At 41.7% G+C, this 22,445-nt stretch overlaps 1 protein-coding gene across 1 annotated transcript in view; it reads right to left on the bottom strand.

Moving 5' to 3' along the window:
* klf12b (Kruppel like factor 12b) overlaps positions 1-21,600 on the bottom strand; it is a 62,715-nt gene extending 41,115 nt beyond the window's left edge. Inside the window, exons 1-3 of the mRNA XM_088382082.1 lie at positions 21,480-21,600; positions 13,931-13,995; positions 12,587-12,720 (exon numbers count right to left, since the gene is read on the bottom strand). Coding sequence (XP_088238208.1) covers positions 12,587-12,620 — 34 coding nt within the window. The 5' untranslated portion in view covers positions 12,621-12,720; positions 13,931-13,995; positions 21,480-21,600. The remainder of the gene's footprint in view (positions 1-12,586; positions 12,721-13,930; positions 13,996-21,479) is intronic.
* Between the last annotated feature and the right edge of the window lie 845 nt (positions 21,601-22,445).

Below are 22,445 nucleotides of genomic sequence, written 5' to 3'. Positions count from 1 at the left end.
ACTTTTTTTTTAAAAGCACACACTCAAAATATGACAAGCTCCTTGTTAGTTACGCCATAAAATGGTGGACAACGTGATGTTAAAATTGAGAAGATTGTAGGATGAATTTTGAGGACAGCACAAAAACAGAGCACTACAGCACAATGGAAAATGTATTAAGGCACTGCAAAACATATCATTAGCATGTGAGTAAATTTTTGGTCATTTCAAGCCATCTTTCCTCAAATGAATAAACTGAAATTGTCGAGTGTTGACATTCATCTAGATCAGGGGTGTCAAAATATTTTTTTTCGTGGGCTGCACTGTAGTCATAGTTTCTTTCGGAGGGCCATTATGACTCTCAACCCAAACAAATGTATGAGGGCCTCATATTATATACAGTATACTCTACAAGACAAACTGACAAATAACTAATTTTCAAATCAAACTAGTAAAAAATGGACAAATATCTTCGCGGGCCACATAAAATGCTATGGCGGGCCGTATCTGGCCCCCGGGCCTTGAGTTGGACACCTGTGATCTAGATCTTGACCTCACCAAAACTGAGAAAATTCTTCCTCATATTCTCATGCGTAAGAGGACATAATGTGTGCCAAAATTAAAATCTAAATATTTATCATTGGATGATATGTATGGCACTTTTTTCAGGGTGTGTCTATCTATTATTTTTTTCACATCAAAACAGTTACAAAACATCATGCATGCCTTAGCTCTCAATAGTAGCAATGTGCTGCTAAGGTAAACACGTGCTTACTAGTAATGTGACCTAGAATGGCATCAACATGCATAAAATAACAATTCAGGGTCACTCACAGCTGTGGTTGAGGCTACCATGTGTATTTCACTGGGTATCCTCTAATTATTTGTGATAGCACATATGTATATGTGTACCATCTAATAAAACCAACTCAAATAAAACTGTGTACTCTCTTTTGCAAGACATCAAATCTATGAGGTAAAATGTCATTTGACATTTTTATGTGCATCTGAATTTATCAATGCCGTGCTGCATAAGCAGCAGATGGGATTCCTCTATCCCAGCTCCAGTGTGTGTGTACGTGCGTGTGCGCATGTGAGTGTGCAATACAAAAAAATTGCAAATGGAAAAATAAATAGTCACATAACTGTGAAATAGAGAGAGGACGACAGTACAAGAAGAACGCAGAGAAATAGAGCATTAGCACATCTGCTAGCCAAGGGTGTCTCCCTCGGTCCAGTGGATTTGCATGTGTGTATACGTGTGTGCGACTATGCGTGTATGTGTGTGCATGTGTGGGTGGGTGGGCGCTGTGCATTTGTGTTTGTCCAGGCGTCCGTACACCTGCACAGACCGAGTGGGCTGGCGCGGAGCACGACGGTTCCCCCCGCGGGCCGTCTCTCTGTTGGTCCCTGCCAAGGTCAGCCTCCCGTTGGGGGGGAGGGGGGGATGGGGGGCTTGGAGTCACCAGCAGGACAACAGCCATCTCAGCACCAAGTGTGGAACACCGAGTTCCACTCTCGGACCTGCTGAAACGTGCACTGACACGTGTATGGAATTGGAAACGCCTCCAAGTTTGTTGTGAATTGTTTTTTTTTTACTTGCAAGACTAACTGACTGGCTGCTGGACAATCAATGTTCCGTTCCAAAACAGGAAGCAACTGCTAATTGAAGCACTGATTGGTTAATTATGTCTTAAACTTGTAACCTGGGTTAACACAATTCAGAAAATTGGCCAAGGTCTGCCACTAAAATCTAATAAAAGAAATGTCCTGAAGATAGGAATGTGAGCAAAGGTATTTTGTAAAAAACTTTAAAACTCAGATAACATTAAGTTAGATATTGGCGTAGTTCAGGAGATTTGTGCTCACCGTCGAGTCAAGTAACGCTAAATGCTACAAGAATTTGGAATTAGCAAAAAAAAAGGAGTTTTAATTAAATAATTAATTAAATTAATATATTGAAAAGTTAAATAATAAATTAATTAAATTAATAAAAAGTTTTCATTAAATCCAACAAAAGAGATTAAGGGTGGGAAGAAAATAAGAATCGTGTGTTGACATAAAAACTCTTTCCTCAAAATTTTAAACTTAAGAAATTGTGACAAGTTTGCTAAAAAAGTATGAAAGAGTGTGATGAGCATTATTTATCAAACATTCACTATTATCATACAACTTTTCTCATCGGAAATCTGCATCCTGCATACTTCTTTATCATACATTCACTATTATCATAAAACTTTTCTAAGAAATCTGCATACTTAACCTTTTTTTTTTTTCAGAAAAAGATTGTTTTTTTAAAAGTGACTTGAGGCATAATATTATTAACAAAAGCTTACTTTTTCCTTTTTTGCATAAAGTATGGCTACTACATTAAAAGTAGTACAGGGACATGACTTTGCACTTGACACATGAATCCAATGGCAGTGCCGTAAGCTTGACCACGCCCCCCAACCCCCCAGCTGTCAAGCCTGTCATCAACAGTTGTGCAAGCCACCTCACCTCTCGGTTGCTCTTTTGTTGCGAGACCTTGCGACCACCTCCCCCCCCACCACCACCTACCGCCTCACCTCTCTCCCTCCTCCCTTCCCCGCGTTTTGGGTACAGCCAGTGCTCTCCAAACATGAGGACGCGAGCTGCCGGTGAGTCGCCATGGCAACAGCTTCTCTCTCGCCCCAACTGTGGAGAATCGACTAGGCCCCCTCTCGCTCTCACTCTCTCCCTTTCTCCCTAGCGGCCCAAATTAGACTTGTCACAGTGTTTTTCTGGCATCCCTTTAAATCATCATGTGTGCGTAGAGGGGGAGGAGGAAGAGGAGGAAGAAAGAGAGGTGAATGGGGGTGTTAATCAAAAGGACACAGATTGCAGTGCAACAAATGATACCCCCCCTCCCTCACTTGAGTACAGGCGTAAGACTGTGGTGGGTGGAGACGAGGATGCCTGCGATATTTCCGGGCCCGGGTGCAGGACTTATCTCTCCGGGCGCAAGTGCAGGAGAGCACTTCAGAAGAGACGAGACAAACGTCTGCTCGTCACATCAGGTCCTTGTTCCCAACTCTCGCTTTATGAGATTTATTGGAAGATTCCATCCCTGCACGTCCGTTCCCTTGTATGTAACACACAAACAAGGCAGAGCACTTATCCAGACACCAGTTTGTGAAGGTGGAGGCCTTGGACAGCACATAAGTTTCCATGCATGTCTGCAACATGAAGAACCTTCAAGCGAAGGCTTTCAATTTCAGCGAGCCCTTCAAACTTAATTATTTCGAACATGAATAAAGAATTTCAAAATGGGATGACGGTTTAGTCATAAATATATAATTTTTACTCAACTCTGACCCCTTTCCATCTTCCAAAAATATGTATACTGAACATGGGTGTGAATACGAGTGTTTTTCTGACCATCAGTGACTTTTTCGTCATACATTTGTGCCTTTTCCTTCAACCGATTCTTTTCCTCAAATGAATTTTTAAACATTATTTTACTATTTCCTTTTTATCGGCTGAAAAATATTTTTTTCCTCCACTATCTTTCTGTGCATGTTTTGTACACAAAGTATAAATTCAGTTAAACCTATGTTTTTGTTTCCACTTGATTCTTTATCAGACCAGGGTCATTGGTAATAAGCCAAAACAAATGATAAGCTTTTTCCTCTATCCACTATGTGGAGGCTGCGCAGACGAAAAGGAAACTCAGATTTACGGAATGACATCACGGCTAAGCAATGTCTATTTTTAACTTGACTGAAGTTTTTCTTTCTTCCAGGAATTTCCAAAACAGGGTGAACGTCTCAAGGGGGGCACGTGGTGCTGGAATACAGTAGGAAACAATGTCTGTGATGTTTGGACTGTAAACTTTGGGTGCTGAGAGTGCACATTCCTTGTCAGGAAGGGCTTTTCTTGTTCATAAAAGCTCATGAATGCGATGGCGGTGAATGCTCCTTTGCATTGGCTTGAACTGCGTGACCTCGGGGAACATGCTTGTTTTCCGTACTACAACAAAATATAATTGCACATACACTACAGTAGATGGCAGTGACTCTCTCTTTGTTTGAATGTCAGACAAAATGACGCATGTCTAGTCTTTTACGTACTAGAAAAAATGTCATTGATAGTGAAGTTAGTGAAGTTATTCTTTCCTTTTCAAAAATTCTTTTACTTTTTTCTTTATTTTTAGTAAGGATACAATGCTGATGACAATTTTTAGACAAATGATACTCTTTGTCAGAGAGTTGGGGGATGCCAAATGTTTTCTTCTTTCAAGGGGAGCGTAACAAAATAATGGTGATGTGGTGCTTTTGTGAGATGTTGCAATGCGTGTGTGGCAAAAAAATGTTCTTAAGATGACTGAAAATGTTGTGATTTTTTGAGAAGACAACTACTTTCACACAAACGTTTTTAAATACATTTACCCTCCTCTTTACAATAAGTTTTTTTATTCTATCAAATACCCACATTTTTTATATTTTCCCTCTCAGTGTGGCCCCAATAAATACTCCTTTATACTGGCCCGGGTCTCTTTGGGATAAGACAAAATACAGTCTGCAGCGTGCGTGTGTGTGTACGTGTGTGTTGCTTTAATGTGTGCGTACTCACAAACTTGCTTCAGCACACTGACACCAGATGGCCCTTCCCATCATGGCTAATGGAGGAATTCAGCTGGCAGAACCCCTTCTTGTTCATGGGCAGTGTGTATGTGTGCACGCGCGTGTGTGTGTTTGTGCGTGTGTGTGACCTATTTGTATTCTGGGCAGAGCAGATGAGGCTCCAGGCCCGCTGCCCTGCTCCCCTCCAGCCTGTCCCCCCGGGGAGGGCATCTGTGGGTCTGCACTGGTTAGATAGGGCAGCCCCATCATGGCAGCACTTTAAAGAGTACCTCACTTGCCCCGTGAGAAGGGGATGAGTTTTTGGGTGGGTGGGCAGTTGTGGGGGGGGCGCTGCCTCGTATGTTGGCGGGCTGAGGCGTCCCCACTTCCCTGCGTCTGTCTCAAGTGATGTTTCTTTTTATTCTTTCCTGGCAATAATAGTGTTCCAAAAGCAAAGAGTTGATTGTGACAGTAATGAGAATGTATTGTGACAATTGATTAGATACAATTGTATCAATTTTGATATTGTATGCAGTAAACAATAGAACAAAAGTTATTGCTGCTTCTGATTAGTCACTTACATTTGACAATTTTTTTTTGGGTCACATTGTTGAAACGTCCCATTGTCTGAAGTGATCCTCCATAAACCAGGAAGAAGTCTGCTAGCTAATGAAAATCAGACAGCACTTCATATTTTTTTGTTGGAGGAATCAATTTTCTCATCCTCCCAATTAAGTCATAATGGAATCCCCCCCCATGCCAGAATTACAAATGGTATGCTCCTATTACCTTACATCATTGACTGACACTTGACTTCACATATTTGCATTAAAACACAAAAGCACCACAAAGTGAGCATGTTTAAGAATGCACCTACAAAGCTGCGGGGTTTGAGAGCCATAAAGGAGCAGCGGCAGTGTAATCACAGCATCATCATCAGCACTCAGAGAGCATGCGGGCCAATAATGGGGCTGTAATTGAATAACTTATCCGCAGCTATTTCCCAGGAGGCCGAACTGCGAGCAACCGTCGCCAAGGGAATATGAGGAGTTGGTTGAGGGGCTAAACGGTGCTGATCAGGGCCTCTGAGAACAATGAGAGGCGGGATAAGACATGTCAACACACATGCACAAAATATGTAGTCATGGACTTTACGTTTGGTTGCATCATTTGATGGTTTATGCGCTGCAGTTTTGTCGCTTGAAGTCATTGAATTTTTTAGTGAGTGTGTGCGTGTGTTTGTGTTTTCTTTCTTATGTAAGTCTGTGAAGGCCGTCTATATCCCCAAGCCTGAGGGTGTGGATAAATCCCACCTCAGACCTCCCAAATTCTGGCTGTCTTCTTCAGCCCGCCCTTGGGCTCTCTGCAGGGGGTTGCAATGCACTTTTGTTTCCTTTTTCTCTCACCGTGGAGTATACCACCGTGGGAGAAAACACACAAGTTCTACAGTAATTGCTGTATTTTTGTGTAATATGTTTTGTATTTTATAATATTAGTTTTATACATTTTATTTGTATATTTTGATTTGATGTATTTATTTTACACTAAAGCAACGTCTTGAGCACTCATATATAAAGATACATTAAACAATACAGTTAATTTAAAGTTAGAGCATTCATAATGTAACGACGGCTAATATCATATTCGCAGCAACCGCTGATCACACTCTGTTATTCTGTTCTACTAATGGACTAGCCAGGACATCTATGTCAAGGACATCTATTTATTGCTTTTAGTTGTTTAGCTGTTTGGATTAGGTGAAGATTTTTTGAATCCTTGTGAGATGTGTTATGTTCAATCAGGTATGTTTCCTTGCCACTTTTTCTAAAAGTTGTATTATCACTTTTTTTTTTTTTTATTTAGGGGGTGTCATATAATTTTCTTTTCAATGTTCAAAAATTTTTTTCCACTCAAATCTTTTTCTCCCAAAGTATGACGGTGCTTTTTTTTCTTCAGTTTTTTTTGGGGGGGGGGACTATTAAGATATATTTAATAATTTTACCATTTTTTCCAAGTAAAACTGTTTGGGTTTTATTTGCATTTAACATTAGAACATATTCTATGTTTTTTAGGTGGCCCTAATTAACCTTGCTTATTTGAAGATTAGTGTTAAAATACAATGACACTGTAGATTATGATGCTCAATAGAGATTAAATGTGACTTCTAATGTGAACGGAATGTACCCAAAAACAATACTCAACAACAACTGACACAATACGGTCCTGCGTGTCAAGGCTTCTCTTCGATAAAGAGAAACGAAGCTGGAGGAGAAATATACCTGGGGGAAATGAGACAATGCTCCTCAATCTACTCAGTTCATGGAGACGTCTGCTAAAAATGATGCCAAATATTTGGATTTTGTTGACGGATAGGTTGGATGAGCGCAACCTGAGCATTCATACTGCAGATGCTTTGAAAACATATCTATTATGCAAGTATGAAAAAGGCACAGGTCGGACTGGAATAGAATCTGAGTTGAAGCAACTGCAGAAAACTCTTTAAAAAATCCTTTTTACAGACAGTTTGGCATTTTTTGTGACTATAGCAGAACTTTTCAGCAGTGCTACTTGGGTCGATAGGTGTATGCCCACAAGCGCAGTGCAAGTCAATTGAATTTTTATTAGCTGGATAGCTTATTGCGAGAGGACGAATGAAGAAAAAAAAGCAAGGTGTAGGCCGAGGTAATACATTGATTTACCCTTCATAGTTGGTTGCACTACATTTACCCAGCAGAGTGCTCAAATGAGTGCCCTGCAGCTCTCTCCCAATTAGTTTCCACCGAGATGAGGTGTAAAGCCAGTCACTGGCCTCATTACCTCACCGTTCCTCCCCTCTCTCTTTCCAACTGTTTTTTACTTCCACTTCATCCACTCTCCAAATCTCTTTTTCCATTTCACTCCTGCAAAAAAAGCCTTTTTGGGCGCGCACTCTCTCCATTTCAATTTTGGATTCAAAAAGTGTGTGAGGGGGAGAGAAAGGGAGTACATTCATCACAGACAACATGTGCTGGCTAGTGGCTACAGACTGTTGGCTGGCTTGAGAAAGTGCTACAACTCATCATCACTGGCGCGGGGACCCAGGCACACGCCCGAGGCTCACTTCTGATGCGAATCCATGAAAATTTCCAAAATCCTCTTTCCCATTGAGTGCTATCTACTCGGCCCCTAATGACGAAAGCTCAGATGACCAGGTGTCCAACTGTGTGATCTGCAACCAATCCAGGGTGTACCCAACCTGTTGCCCCAGTCAGCTGGGATAGCCCCCATAACTTTTCACAGGACTCTTCCACCTCCAGCTTTCCTGCACTTATAGCAGCACCACTGATCTCTATTTTCACCCCCCAAAGTCTCTCACAAAGTACCGTATTTTCCGCACGATAAGGTGCACCTAAAAACCTCCAATTCTCTCAAAAGCCGACAGCGCGCCTTATAATCAGGTGCGCCTTATATATGGACCAATATTGAGCCACTACAGCAGGTGTGTCCAAAGTCCGGCCCACGTATATATCTTATACATGGACAAAGTTTTAAAATGCGCCATTCCTGTGACAATAGTACACTTAGCAATATGTTAAGATTATTTCTCAATCGGATCTGAAAATTCTGGTTCAGCATTCCAATTGGCATCTCAATTCTAATCACCACCAATTCATGTAAAGCCCTGTTGGCAACACACGTTAGCCGTTTTTTACCCCGAGTTACAGACCAGTATGCGATCCCTCTTTTCATTTCTCTGCTTTTCATCGCACAAACAGCAATTATTGAAAGTGCAAAATTTTGGCTCACTATCTGTCACCATAACAACAGCCCAACACAAGACAGTTAATAACTTGGATTCTCTGTGTTTAGGTAGTTCAATGTTGATCTTGATTGTTCACATTTTACTTTAAAATTGCGAGTTATTTTAAATTCTAAATGATAAAACATTCACTGTAATTGCGCTGTATATATTGCCAAAATCATATCTACACTAACAACGTCGGCTAGCTGGAGGCTGAGCTGCACTGTATTTAATGACGAAGTACACTTGTGGCTTGGGCACAAGGGTTATGACATTTTCTGCACATTTCCTAAAATATTTAGTTGAGAACTCTTGAATCGTTACGCCCAAAGCAAATTGTCATCTATCAAATTGCTCTAGTTCATTTTCTGACAATAACGACCTCTCTAGGTGATAGATCATCTGCCTTGGTAAGAAAAACAAACACCTCTACCCTCCCTTAAGCTATTCCTCCTTGCTCCCTTGCACGGAGAGAATGTGGGTGAGGTGTCAGGCCTGCAAACAAAAGCTGCCCTGTCCACCCCAGCCCCAGATGTTCCTTATTGATCCCCCTGTGGGATCTGGCTGAATGTAACCGCTGCGCAATCTCTCCCTTGCAAGTCGTATGTGCGATCATGACAACGCCGGTTGTTTTGTTTAGGACTCCCCCACCGCCTTCCCTTTCTCGCTTTTCACGATCATGTCCTCGAAAGCCTCTTTTGGCTGCATGTACTTGAATGAGTAGCCAGCCTGGCCCCTGTGATGCTGCATTGGGTTTTTCACCACACACAGGCTTTCTACCTTTCCGGGAGACCAGTTGCCAAGGCGTGGGGAGGGAGGGAGGAAGGAGGAGGAAGTGGAGCTGTGTAAAGTGGAGGTCTGGCAACAAGAAAATGGCAAAAGACAAAGAGAGTGAAAAGAAACAGGCCGGGAAAGGGAGATCTCATTTGAGGTGCTGGTGAAAGGGGGGGGCTGGTGCAGGGTTTGTTTTGTGGGGAGGGTAAAAAGTGCAAGACAAGCCAACGCAGGCCAAGCTCGTCATTGCCGGCACCTTTAACAGGCGGTTTCTCCTTGATAAAAAACAGATGACAGAGGGCGGCTTGAATTCCCGCAGGCATTTAAACATACAGGTTTACCCTCTTCTGCATAGGCTTGAATTTAGTCTTCAAGCAATATTTACCTCAAAAAATGTTGACAAGCTCTTTAAAATCTTAACAAAATCAGAAATAATACTGTGGACGCCCGTTATTTGCAGGGATAGGGAGGAATAGTATAGTGCGGAAAATACGGTATACCGTTTGAGGTCAAGGGATGTTCCAGCTTATGCCTGGTGACTTTGGACACATACAAACTTGATTTATTGATACTGTATTTATATAGCATTCATTTTAATGTGCTCAAGCAGTAATTGTTGCGTTTTACAACAAATTAGACCGGATGATGAGGCACTCCTCCACTTAAAACGACCAATTATTATTTTGTATAGCCCTGCCAAGTAACAAAAAAAACGAAATGGTGATGAAATCAACTTCCTCTGTTGGGGTATAATAAATTGTATGCTGTTCAAAGAGGTCGTCCTAATCATAAACATGTCTCCTGGAGGCTGTGATGTCGTGACAGTGTTTTTGCTTCAAGGTACATTCCAAGTACCAACAGGTGTTACGCACTTGTATTTGCACATTTGCATGTAATATTTGACGCTTCGCATTCATATTGGTTAATCTGATTTGTCAGAGACATTTCTTTTTTTTTCAACCGGCGAGCTTCTGCGACATCAATGAGATGATTCTTTATCTGCATGCTTGCAGCTTGGGCCTTCTCTATATATTTATATACATGGGCGCCGGGTGGTGGGAGGCATGTGGGCGAAGGTGCATGGCATCCGGCCTAATGCGCAGCCCGGGGAGAAATGCTCGCGCTTCGTATTCACTGCAAGAAAAAAAAAAAAAAGAGGGAAAAAAAAACCTTGCCACAGTTTCGGCTCTCACATTTGGGTTGTCAGCGATTGAGTCACAGGCTTTGCGAGATGTTCCTCGGGACATGCTCTTCTAATTAGAGTGCGAACAGAAACACAACCATGTACTGTCATCTGCGGACATCGATCTGAGCTTTTACGTGCACTACGCTGGACGCAGAAGATAGAAATCAAAATACTTTGTTCACAGAAAAAGCTGGTATGAGCCAATGTGAATTGGTACAAAGACACAAGGTAGACAGACACATGTGACAAGCACAGAGCAGCTGCAAATACGAGAAGCTAACAAAAGTTCAAAAGTGTCTGTCACAAAAGATCCAAATAAAAGTCTTTTGTTCACAAAATTTGCTCAATATCCATTCAGGCTTGTTAAGGCCATGGGACCAATGACAGAAATCAGAAACCTGCTTCACAAATGCCAAGTACAACAGGTAGCCAGTCGGACACCAACACCAGCTCTCTCACTCTCGACATTCCCTCTAGTTTTCTTTATCACAAAAAGTTGGTTAATGGGCTCCTGACTGTGATGGGACTGAAACACAAATTGCTCCTATATAAACACACATTCCCTCCTAAAGTCTTCACTCTGCTGGGGGGCATTCCACAAGTTTTTTTTATTTTATAGCAACCCCCCCAATCCGCCATTATATACATGTGCACACACACAAAAACAAACACATTACGGCGTACAGATAGTTTCCAATATTTCGAACGGGTCAGCACTTTGCAGCAAATCAACCATCGTCGTTTTTTAGTGGTGTCTAAATGCACTACATTATACTTGTTGGTTAGTTTATAGACTTTGTGACAGTTCTTTTTTTTTATATTAAAATGATTGAGCCGGGATTCTGGCCGCTGTGCATCAGTGCTGGTGCATCCTATCATTAACACCAAAGCTACTATTACATTCAATATACGAAAGTGTTCTGTAGCTTGCAGAGCACTGTCTCACTGGGCCTTATTAGCAAGGCCTGTTTCTTCAAATCAGTTCAACAAACACCAAGGAGGTATTTTTTTTCTCATAATAAGACATTATAAAAGAACTGTTATTTTTATATTTTCTGGTAGATATGCCAACAATTCAACTCCCAAAAAAACGACAAGCTAATATTTGATTTGCTTGTGTGGATCAGAGTGATTTCACTCAGCATTTGGATTCTTGTGGAATGTTTCATAATTGAATTTTTGGAATGCAGCGAAACCTTATTAAGTTTTATATAAGGTAAGAAAAAGGATTATTGTTGCACTAGGCGGAACAGTAATAAAACTTGAATTACTCTCAATAGAGTGCAGACCTCCCTCAAGGCTGGATCAGCACCAAACTGTACATCTTCAGAGACAGAATCTTGAAGTTGTTATTAAATGTCAACTCAATCAAATTTAGCGTGAATGGTGTGACCGGGGCAAATCCAGACATTTTTCATAGGGGTGGGGACAAATATTATTATTGTAAACAAAACAGCAGAAATAAGTATACATATAAGCAAGTACCGAAACAATCACATACTGTATTTCCCAACATAGATCAATAGATAGTATGATTCTGATTAGAATGCTTTGCTTAATGTGAGATTTAAAAAAAAAAAAAAAAAAAAGGGGGTCAGCTTGTCTGGCATTTATGCATTTGGTATAGAAAGCATAAATGACGCTTATGCAACCTATTCTGGGCAGTGGCTATTGGGTCGTCAGGGGTGGCCATGAAAATTTACTGGCCACCCCTTTCTAAATTTTCAGGCGTGGTCATAGCCACCCCTGGCCACCCCCTGGAGTCGCCCTAGGGTGTGACCTGTTGGGCTTAATAACAGGGGTCTCATCTGGTGAAACTTCATGGTCCAATGATTGTATTAAACTGGGCCGGTGTGTGAAATTTCAAATCTGAATTAAAAGGATGGTGGATGTTAATTTTTTGGGGGGTGGGGGGCTCATTTTTTTCTCATGTAGAATAAATTCCATGTCAGTTGGAATGAACTATTGTTGTCCTTTTTAAATACTAATTAAAATTCTGGTTCTCGGTCTTCACCTGGTGAAATGTCATGGTCTTTGAGAATTATTTGACGAGCATATTAAACTGCAAAGGTGGAAGACATTTCAGCAGTGAGCATTGGGGAGTCGCCAATAATTCACATTTTTAAGCCACTTAATCTTGGCATATTTCTCCTTATAATCAGTGTGAGAGAAGGTGCGTATAGAAGTGTATGTATGTCGAAGTGTGTGCGTGCATGTGGGGAGAAACTCTGAGGGTGTTCCTGAGTGAACTGGTCACATCAATTATTCAGTGCGATCACCTACCCTCCTCAATGTCTCCATCGCAGTCCGCCTTCATTCACACTGCAGCAGGACTTTCAGACAAGGTGGAGGAGGATAGGAGGAGGCAAGCGGCTGGTTGAGCCCTGTAGATATCCCAATTGGAGCCGTCGGAGCTTCTGCAACGGGAGTATTCATTAGCGTGGCCCCCAGGCTCAGGCATAGGGGAGGATAACAAGACCCCAGGGTGGTTAGTGTGGGCCCTTGCTGCTCAAAAGGAAAAAAATACACACACAAATGTATTCCCCTTCATCCAATCAAATCCACAAATATCAGTGTGTCAGCAAAAAGTGGCACACACGACTCTTTCACCAACTTCTTTGTTTACCAGACAAAAAATGATGGAGTTCGGATTCATGTGGGTAAGGGTGAGCGAGAACAAAATGACAGAAAAGGCCAACATTTGAAAAAGCAAAATTCTGAGTTTCATAGGATTTTGTTGAGCACATTTGTGGTAGTCTCTGTCAAAAAAAAAAACTGGTCCATATGACTTGTGTGTGAACTTACAAGTCACTTGGACTTATGTTGAAACTTTCAAGATTTGGGTCTCTGCCTCTGTCTGAATTCTTTGGTCCAAGGACTATTTTTTATTTTTTTTAGAAAGGGTTCAACTAGACTACTAGTGTGAGGAAATTGTTCACCAATTGGATTTTTGGCACATGGGTGCTTCTGAAGACTGTGGAAAACTGTATTTTTAAAAAATATCTATTTTCACATTTGTCTCACTTGTCTTAATGATGAGTAGCCAAATGATCCTCGAATCATTTGTGAAATCCCACTAAAAAGCTTCCTCTTGAATTTGGCATTTTTCAAAGTTTCTGTGGTACAATTAGATTTTTTTTTTAATCCACCAATATGCTTTCTTGGATGAGTGTGTTGAGTCATCTCCAGAATCATTTTTCATGTGTTGGCCATTCAATAAGTCACACCTCCAATGTATGCCGAGAAGCATTTAAAACGGCCGTAACGAACCCGGACGACTCCTGCGGGGCCGCTGCCTGTACTGACGTATGTGTCTTTTGGGGGCCTTGGATGTCGGATCGGCCCCTCTCTCCTCTCATACCGCGGTTTCCCAGAAAGACCCCCGAGTGGTGCCGTGTACATTCTGGCGGGCCGGGAGGCGGAGCGGTGAAGTTAAAGCTGCGGTTGGTAAAATAGTTGGCCGCTGAGAAAATGGGGTGGCCCTGAGTCAAGGTTGAGGCTGTCTGGGCTACAGAGTGGAAATCTTGGCAGTGGTTGGGAAGGGGCTGAGGGGAGAAAACATGCAGAAGAGGAAGAAAAAAAAAAAAGGAGGGGGTCTAAAAGAAACTGACAAAAAAAGTGGCTTACTTTGAAGGTGTCAAGAATTCTGAGGAGGGAATGTCACGGCTGCTGCTACTCAACTTTCCTGAAGCCTGTCAAGTCAGGAAAAGTACATTTGAATACCACAACATATGAATACAATTCCTCAAAATTGAATTAGGATGATCAAAAACATTCTAAATTAAGAATAGGAAGTTTTTTGCCTTCAAAAGTTAAAACGTTCTCATGCACGGTTGCAAATCCACTTTTAACAGTTAAATGCCAAGCCACCATATTGCAAAAATTGCTCATCTCCCAGTTTTTGTTGTTGTTGTATTGCTTTAAAATCATTTGCATTACTTTAAAAATCACACGATACGTACGATCAGGTTGGAATTCGGTCAGTAGACTTATGCTAGCATGAAAATAGTACCCCCTTATAAACATTCAACCAAATCATATATTTTCATCTAAGGAAATGCTCCTAGCAAACTAATATTTGATGGTTAATAGAAATTAGCATAGATTTTATGGTAATTACGAACCTTCAAACAACTGATTCTTCCACAGCAATACATACAGATTTTCTCTGCACTGTGGTAACACCAACTGAAAATAAGTTCGGGATCGTCTGTCTGTTTTTCCTACTTTTCATGACATGCTGCATGAAGGCTTGTGGTAGAACTCACAACGCTTCAATGCAGATTTGCCTTTCAACTGGAAAAATATCTAAGCACAATTGCTTAGAAATCTGCTTTAAAACACAATATTGCAAAAATAACACATTGAATTGGTCCACCAACTGCCATTAAAAGGTCATCTACAGTTGAATATATCCTACAAAGGAAATATTCGTGCATCAGTCAAGTTTTCACAAGATGTTTTTATAGTAGCGCTGTCTTTGATTGGCTGATTGTTTGCCTTTCTGGCCAGCGACATACTTGGAAGTGTTCTCTGAATTATTTTATAATGGTTTGGCATCACTCTGCCTCTACGGGGTCCTTCTAGTCTAAGCCAGCTTCTGGTCACTGCCTTTTTGGGGGGAAGATCTGACTGAATTCTCGGCATAAAATGCATCAAAGTTGACAGCTGTGAGTTATATGACAAATGATTTGGTTCCTGTCCTTTGCCGCCTGATCCAGAGCGTGTGCTGACCGACTGTGTCACGCATCACCATAGTCATAATATTGCCTTTTGCTTTATATTCGTATTCATTTTGGACACGCTACAAAAGAAACACTTTTCCCCACTGTGTTTTCCAGGCACACATAATGACTGGAATGGAAGAGGTGTACATGGCCAAGCTGAGTTCCTTTAAATCCAAAGGGGCTTGGTGCAGCGTATGGATTAGTCCTCCAAAAGAGAAACGGCAGCCAAGACATCTGTGTGACTATCACAGGCTTGATCCCCTCAAGGACAACACTGGCAATAGAGGAACCTGGATGATCTGCTCACATTGCATATGCAGTTCTCTGCTATGCATACAATTCATAAAAAAGAAATGAAAAATAAAAAAATTCCAATTGTTCTGTCACATGAATAAATTGTACAAGAATAAAATTGTGGAAAAATACATAACATTCAAGATTTTTGGGAGAATTATGTAATATATCTTCTACTATGTGAAATGTTCTGAAAGTTTGTCAGACTCAGCAACAGAAACTGAGGAGGGGCAGGTCTTAATGAAACAAATTAGCATGTAAAGCGTGAGACTGACGAGCTTTGCCAATCTTATGGAAAAATGCAAGACAGGATGTAACCTCTCATTAACGTTTACTTCACATGGGTTTCTCCGTCCCTCGTTCCAGGCCCTGCTCTAGCCCGGGGCTAAAATGGGGCGGGTAACGGGGATACAGGGAGGGCTGGACTGCATTATGTTTCCCGCTTGCAACAATGCCGTAAAAGGGAAATATTATTTCATCACCGTATGACCATGATATTATTACATACACTGTGCTTTTCCTAGGATAAATAAAAATATTTTCTGTGATGACTAGGAGATCCTCACTATTCACTCCTTTAGGTACAACCGAAAAATAAAAGACCTGCAGGAAAAATTCCTCATTTACAAAGACAATATTACTCACTTCTTGGGTATGTGGGCAAATTTTATTGTATAGTGCGGTCCACTTCAATACACTGTTTAAATGCCTCATTCCAAATGGACACTATACTACATTATCTGATTATAAATAAAATTCATGGACATTATATTATATTATATTATATTATATTATATTATATTATATTATATTATATTATATTATATTATATTATATTATATTATACTGAGCCTTTTTGATCTTCAACCTGATTTGGATACATGGTAGATATGAAAAAATAAACACTACTCCCCCAAAAGACACTATAATCTTAAAAATATTTATGAATTTTATGAATACATTTGACATTGAACACACTCTTGAATTATATAAAACTCAAATAAGTGTCGAATTGTGTCCTGATTCTTATATGCTGTCCATTTATATAAATAGATGCTGGCCAGTAAGAAGTAGTAATTGCAATTGTATCTTTATCAGATAAAAATCGAATAGACACCTGATTCCGTATTAAAGTTGTGCAGCAACACCTTTTATGCATTTTCTCTCGCTCTCACACGCACGCAGACACATGCACGCACGCACACTCCTACATACAGTGTACAGTATTCCGTATGTGACCTCCTGTGTCCATCCAACCACACCTGGTGTACACGCTAACATTCACACACATATTCCAGCCTAGACTGGCCAGGTTGCCAGAGCGACACAAACTCCCACCCATTAGCGGCAGGATTCCAGAATAACCATGGCAACCGCACCCACCCACCCCACCCCCGGGGAGACGAGCAGCCCAAGTGAAAGGCTCCATTCAATTTCCACATCCCAGTACAGCACACACAAAAGGACACACATTGCACACACACACACACACATGCACACTCTTCACACACTCCCTGACAAGCACGCACACACATACACACAGAAATGGTCACATCCAACCCACTTGCTCTAACAGCCTCGCTCGCAGTCACTCTACTCCCACTCCCACCCTCCCTCCTGCCTGCCTCCAGTGGGCTGAGTGGGAGCTTGTTAGAGAGGCCGCACACTGCATCCTCTCACCAGTGCAACAATAATTACAACTCGCTGCTCTTCTATTTGATGCACAAACGTCATGGTCTCACAGTACCTTAAGTGTATTGTCAACTCAAGAGTGTGGCTTTGAGGTATTTGTTTAGTTTTGGTCTATTCCCATTCCAAATCCTTCGTGTTCTTCTCAGCTGTGCTCATGCTCAGATTTCGTCAGTTCAGTCTGTTCCTGAAACCTGTTACTCTTTTATTTTTTGTGGTTTGCATTAAATCCCTTCGAAAAGCTTCGCACAATGAGCTCCGACACTACCTTGGAAGGTGAATAATTGCCAAATCAATTTCTTCACTCCATTGTGTTTCTGTGTTGTTGATTCGAAACGCTCTCAGTCTGAAAGAGGCATCTGAAATACTCTGATACTACCTCAAAATATGGAGTATTGTCGGGTCAACTTTGTCCTTCCATTCTGTACCGCGGTCTTTTATGCAGAACTGTATTTTTGCTAAAGACAGGAAAATAACACCTTTTACCGAAAGTCCGGAAGAAGTGAAGACAAAAAGCTGAAGGCGAAAAGCTCGCTGGATCAATCGCTGTACGCCGTTCCGTGTTGGTGTCAACTTCTTCCCCAAAAAAGCAGCCCAATTATCATTATAAGGCAGAGGAACAGTGTTAACTAACATTAGCTTGCATGTCACATCTAGTGATGATGAATCTGCAATATTTTTTGTCGACTTGCAAGGAACTTTTCGGTACTTTGTGTCCAGGTGGAGGGACAGCCAGAAATCAGGTCAGCGAATGTTCTACAGGGTGTGGCGCTTGGGGAGCATGCGGAACAAGGGAGCGATGGCTGGCACTAATGACGGGCAGCCACGGGCCACACGAGTACAGCTGTCTCCCCTCCCTGCTTGGGCGCTGTCGGAACAGCACAATAACATCCAGTGTGTCCGTCTGCACTCCCTGGAACAGCTGGGTGGTTTAGCGAGGGGAAAAAAAGTGAAGGCCAAAGGCTTTAGAGAAGGAATGCGTATCGCAGACTCTTATCTTGTGAATTTTTTTTTCCCCCACGAGTAAACCCAACAGCGAAGGTACGGGGAGGTTGCAAAAAAAAAAACGGAACAAATGAACATGTCCATTTTCTCAGAGGTTGACATCACGTCGTGCGTGAGTCACACGTGTGCAGCCTCGCCCATCACATCACCCCCGTGGTCATGTGAAAAGGAAGTACACCCTGCATGATGTCAGCGTTTCTCGCGAGGCCACGCCTCACTCACGCAGTCATGTGACCGGGTCATCCAGGGTTGAACCTCGAACTGAAGCCTCTTTCACGCAGACACCCTGCAAAAACTTTCACTCGCCGGGACGGCATTACTTTACTTCTGTTGAGCCATTTTTTCACACAGAGATTGCAGAAAAATGGAACATCAAACCTGGCAATTATCTACTTTTGCAACAGATGTTTTCAATGCATCATGGCGGGAAAAGATTCCCTCTCCACATTTTTGTCCTGCCTTTCCAGCATTCCCTTCCACAAAACCACACACGTATCGTCCTGCATCTGTTACATCATGAGAATGTTTCACACAGACACCACAAAATCAGCAAAACGATAACAAAATACTCAGCATTGATCCACATTCGCCTTTCGGTCACAACTCAGTCAAGCGGGAGATTTCCACAAATGTGTGCGATTGCACAATGAAAAGCAGCATTTCGCAATGTCATAATTTGATGATGTCAGTGCCAGGGTCTGGATTGCTTTCAGAGCAACAGGGCAGGAGAAGGAAAACTCCCATTTCACACTTCTTGCACTTTTCCAACACAGGCACCATCCTGCCTCTCTTCACTTACTACTTCAGAAGCCCTAAATGTGCCCGGTCAATTTTGTCCTTCCATTTCATGTCGAAGACATTTGAAAGAGGTGATAAATTGGCAAGTCAATCTCTTCTCTCCCATTTTGTGTTGATGCCATTTCTGCAGAACAGCATCGGGGGGGAAAAAAAAGTCAAAAGAAATTTATTTTTACAGTTCGTGTGAAAGGGGCTTTTTTCGGCTCTGATGCTATCTTAGAATATTCCTGTTTCGATTCTGAGCCTCCATTCAGTATTGGATGTCGAACAGCATCAGAAAAATACCGGCTATTAGAGTTTGTATGAATAGCTGCAAATAAAGCAACCTGGATCTTAGATTGAATCGAGCGACACGTAGGAGGACGTCTGACTCATTCCTGGTGCGTCTGACCACCCCCTCCTTGGAGGCCGCCAGCATCTTCGGCGTCTCTCGCTTGTCTTCCTTCGCCTTGGCCTGTCTCGTGTCTGACTCATAGCGGAGGTGATGTGAGGCCAGGTGATGAGGCACAGAGGGCTCAAGGGCCCCTACTCTAAAGCTCTGATCATTCCGATCACCTGAGACTTCAGTCATACTTGTCAAGGGATCTCCAGTTATTAATGTTGACTGCGCCTCACCTTGTTACCCATGTGTTTGCATACAAAGGGGTAGATGCTTTAAATTGAGTGTGGAAATCCAGGGCATGCATATATACTCATATGAGAATATAATAAATCAACAAAAAGACAGCTGTCTAGAATAAACATTATTCAGATGATAATCTCTCTGCCTGGGCCTCAATTAAATACATCTGCGCAAAAAAAGTATTTCGAAAAACTATGACCATTTTTACTGAGTCTACCAAAATAGGCCCCAAGTTTTTACTTGCCTCAGTCACAGCGCCATCTCGTGTGGTGACCCCCACGCCCCGCATCGCAAGGGTCATACTACTGAACACATGTACGTGTGTGAATGAGGTCTCAAGGGAGCCATATTCTCTCTTCAGACCCGACGGAGCCCCACCTGGGTCTCCCAGCTGTTTTCCCTCCCATTACCAAACTTGTTGTCTCCTCCCTATATATAAAAAAATTATCTCCAGCTATCACCCTGCTTCACATTTAAAACGCACTTATTGACACTGGAAAGAAAACGACAACTGTTCAACTCATAACAGTGGTTGTGGTCCACTAGAACAATGTTATGGGAGTGCAGCAGGAGTGGAGCAGATAAAATTCCCATATAAGGCACGAGGACACTCTTCAAGCTGCTCAGCTCTCTCGCAGCTGGCTTACATCATCAACTTTTCCTCTGCTACTATCGACCTCCAAAGCCTTTTGTGACATATACGCACAAATGTTCTTGGTAACGGAACATGTCCAGTGAACAGTTGCTTGCTGCAAGTGTCTTCAAGGTTCAAATACAGTAAAATTTGCCATGTGGAGAGACCATGTAGAGATCTTTCAAAACACATTGTAAACAAGTTTGAACACACAAAAAAATCGTAAGTAGAAAATGTGTAGAAAATACACGTTTTTATGTCGAGTAACATCTTGGTGGGGACTGGAGGAGCAGTATGTGACAACAGTGGGTCTGTGTGTGAGAGTCTGGGCGCGTGAGCTGTGGCAGACAACAGCTTCTGCCTCAGTGAGCCTATTTTGTGTATGTTTCATTGTTCTACTGGTATTTAATAAATGGACACGTTAGGATTGCATTGCCATCGATAAGTATACAGTGAAGCACCACGTTCACGGTTCAGCATTTGAGAATGACCCTATTCAAAGATTTTTTTAAAATTCTCTATTCTTGTGCTGGAAAAACTCAGCTTACACTGTTTTTGCGCTTAGGGTAAAGCAATTAAAGCACTACTTTGCCCTTTTGTGGCATCTTAGTGTCAAGGAACTATGTTAAAGTTTCATTTAGAAAATTATAGTGCTTTCTTGTATTCGTAAATCTTTCCAGAGGTGTCCAGAACTATGAAAAAAACAATCAACAATCCTTCAGCAGCAATGCTTCATCTTCCCAGCACGATTCCAGATCAAGCAGATGGATTGAAAGGGTGAGGATTTTGGGGAGGGGAAAGTGCGCAAACAAGGCTGATAAGACGCTCGGCATCAGAAGAGTCGTTCCCAGTCAATCCCCATCGGACCCCCAGCCAGCCCCCACTCCTCCACCCCGGTGTCCCGCTCTTCCCCTGCTCCAGGATGTGCGCTCGTGTGGGAATACGCAAGGAATGTGGCTTCCTTTGTTTTTAGTGTGCGATAGGCTGCCGGTTGGCGGTCATCTGGATGCATGACGAGCTCCAGGCTTGGCTGACGGCGGGCCACGCATTACCGGTCAGACCATCCTACAGGGGGGAGGGGTGTTGTCTGACAGAGACCCTCGCTGCCTTGGGGCACTCATGCTAGTCAACATGCTTTACATCCTATCACAGGAGAGGAAGCTAAAGATACCCACAATCTGGCAAAAACAAGTGTTTCCCTTTTCAAGATGCATTTCCCCTCCCAAAGTCGTAAATTGAAATCTTATGAGATCAGTCATAATTCTAAAGAGAGTAGTGACATTTTCCCAAGTTAAAAGTTTCACTCGTACAAATACAAAGCAGCAAGATAACAAAACATTCCATTTATAAATCCCTCATGAATTCATCACGTTACGAGTACTTAATTGAGTAAATCATCCAACTTACCGCTGACTACAACATAGCGCAACGGAGCAGTCCTCAATTTCCAAGAAGGCCGACCAGATGCACTTCTTCACAATTAGTCTTCATTGTGACCGATGTCTGCCACCCTGTGGTTAACATTAGTATTACATATTTCAATGGCACAGCATCAGTGAACATTTCCAGAAGTTAATCAAGGGCCGTGAGGGCTGTCAAGCATCACATCCAATCGTTTGTGTGCCCCTGACAATGAAATCATTGCTGTTTCATAATTAAAACATTTTTTAAAATATATTGTTTATAGTAAGATTCTATTTTATAAATCAAAAACCTACAAGCACTTAATCTTAATTCACGCCCTGTATCGGCACAATGCATAAATGGATATCGTCTGGCACATAATTGCCTAAATCATATTGTAATACTTTTAGAAACCAGGAAGAACATTTTTTTTTTATAATACACATTAGTATTTTCTTTCTTTTGCTTATTTGTTCACCCATCTGGTTGAAGATTTTCTTACAATGTCAATAATAAATATACCAGTGTACATATGTTCTAAAAATAGTGTTGTTTTTTTGTTTTCCAAAAACACTGAAATAGGACTTGAGCAATAATTATAAGTGGATGACAAAATTGGTTTTCTGGTGACCATCTGTTTTTCACTATTTAATGATTTGTGATGAAGTGTGTGTGTAGCCCACTTAGTTCAATTTGAAAAACTATTTTGCTTGAAATGTTAATAAAGTTAGGATGATTTACTTTACTTAAATTGAGCGATATTCACAGAAAGAACATCTCGAGGTTTTGCCTAAAAGAAAAATACACATCTAGAGGCGAGTCTTTAAATAGACTTGGAAGGTGAAGCAACCACAGCTCTTTCACATAATCATACAACTCCACACAGAGAGCCTTTTAGTGTTAGTCTACCATGGCAAAGTGTTGAATTATAGAAGAGTAAAGTGAGCATGTTATTATATACTAAGGTTA

The sequence above is a fragment of the Syngnathus floridae genome, chromosome 8 (genome assembly GCF_059516105.1).
Source record: "Syngnathus floridae isolate MCC-2025c chromosome 8, RoL_Sflo_1.0, whole genome shotgun sequence".
Taxonomy (NCBI): domain Eukaryota; kingdom Metazoa; phylum Chordata; class Actinopteri; order Syngnathiformes; family Syngnathidae; genus Syngnathus; species Syngnathus floridae.
This window is presented reverse-complemented; position numbering and strand designations above follow the sequence as displayed.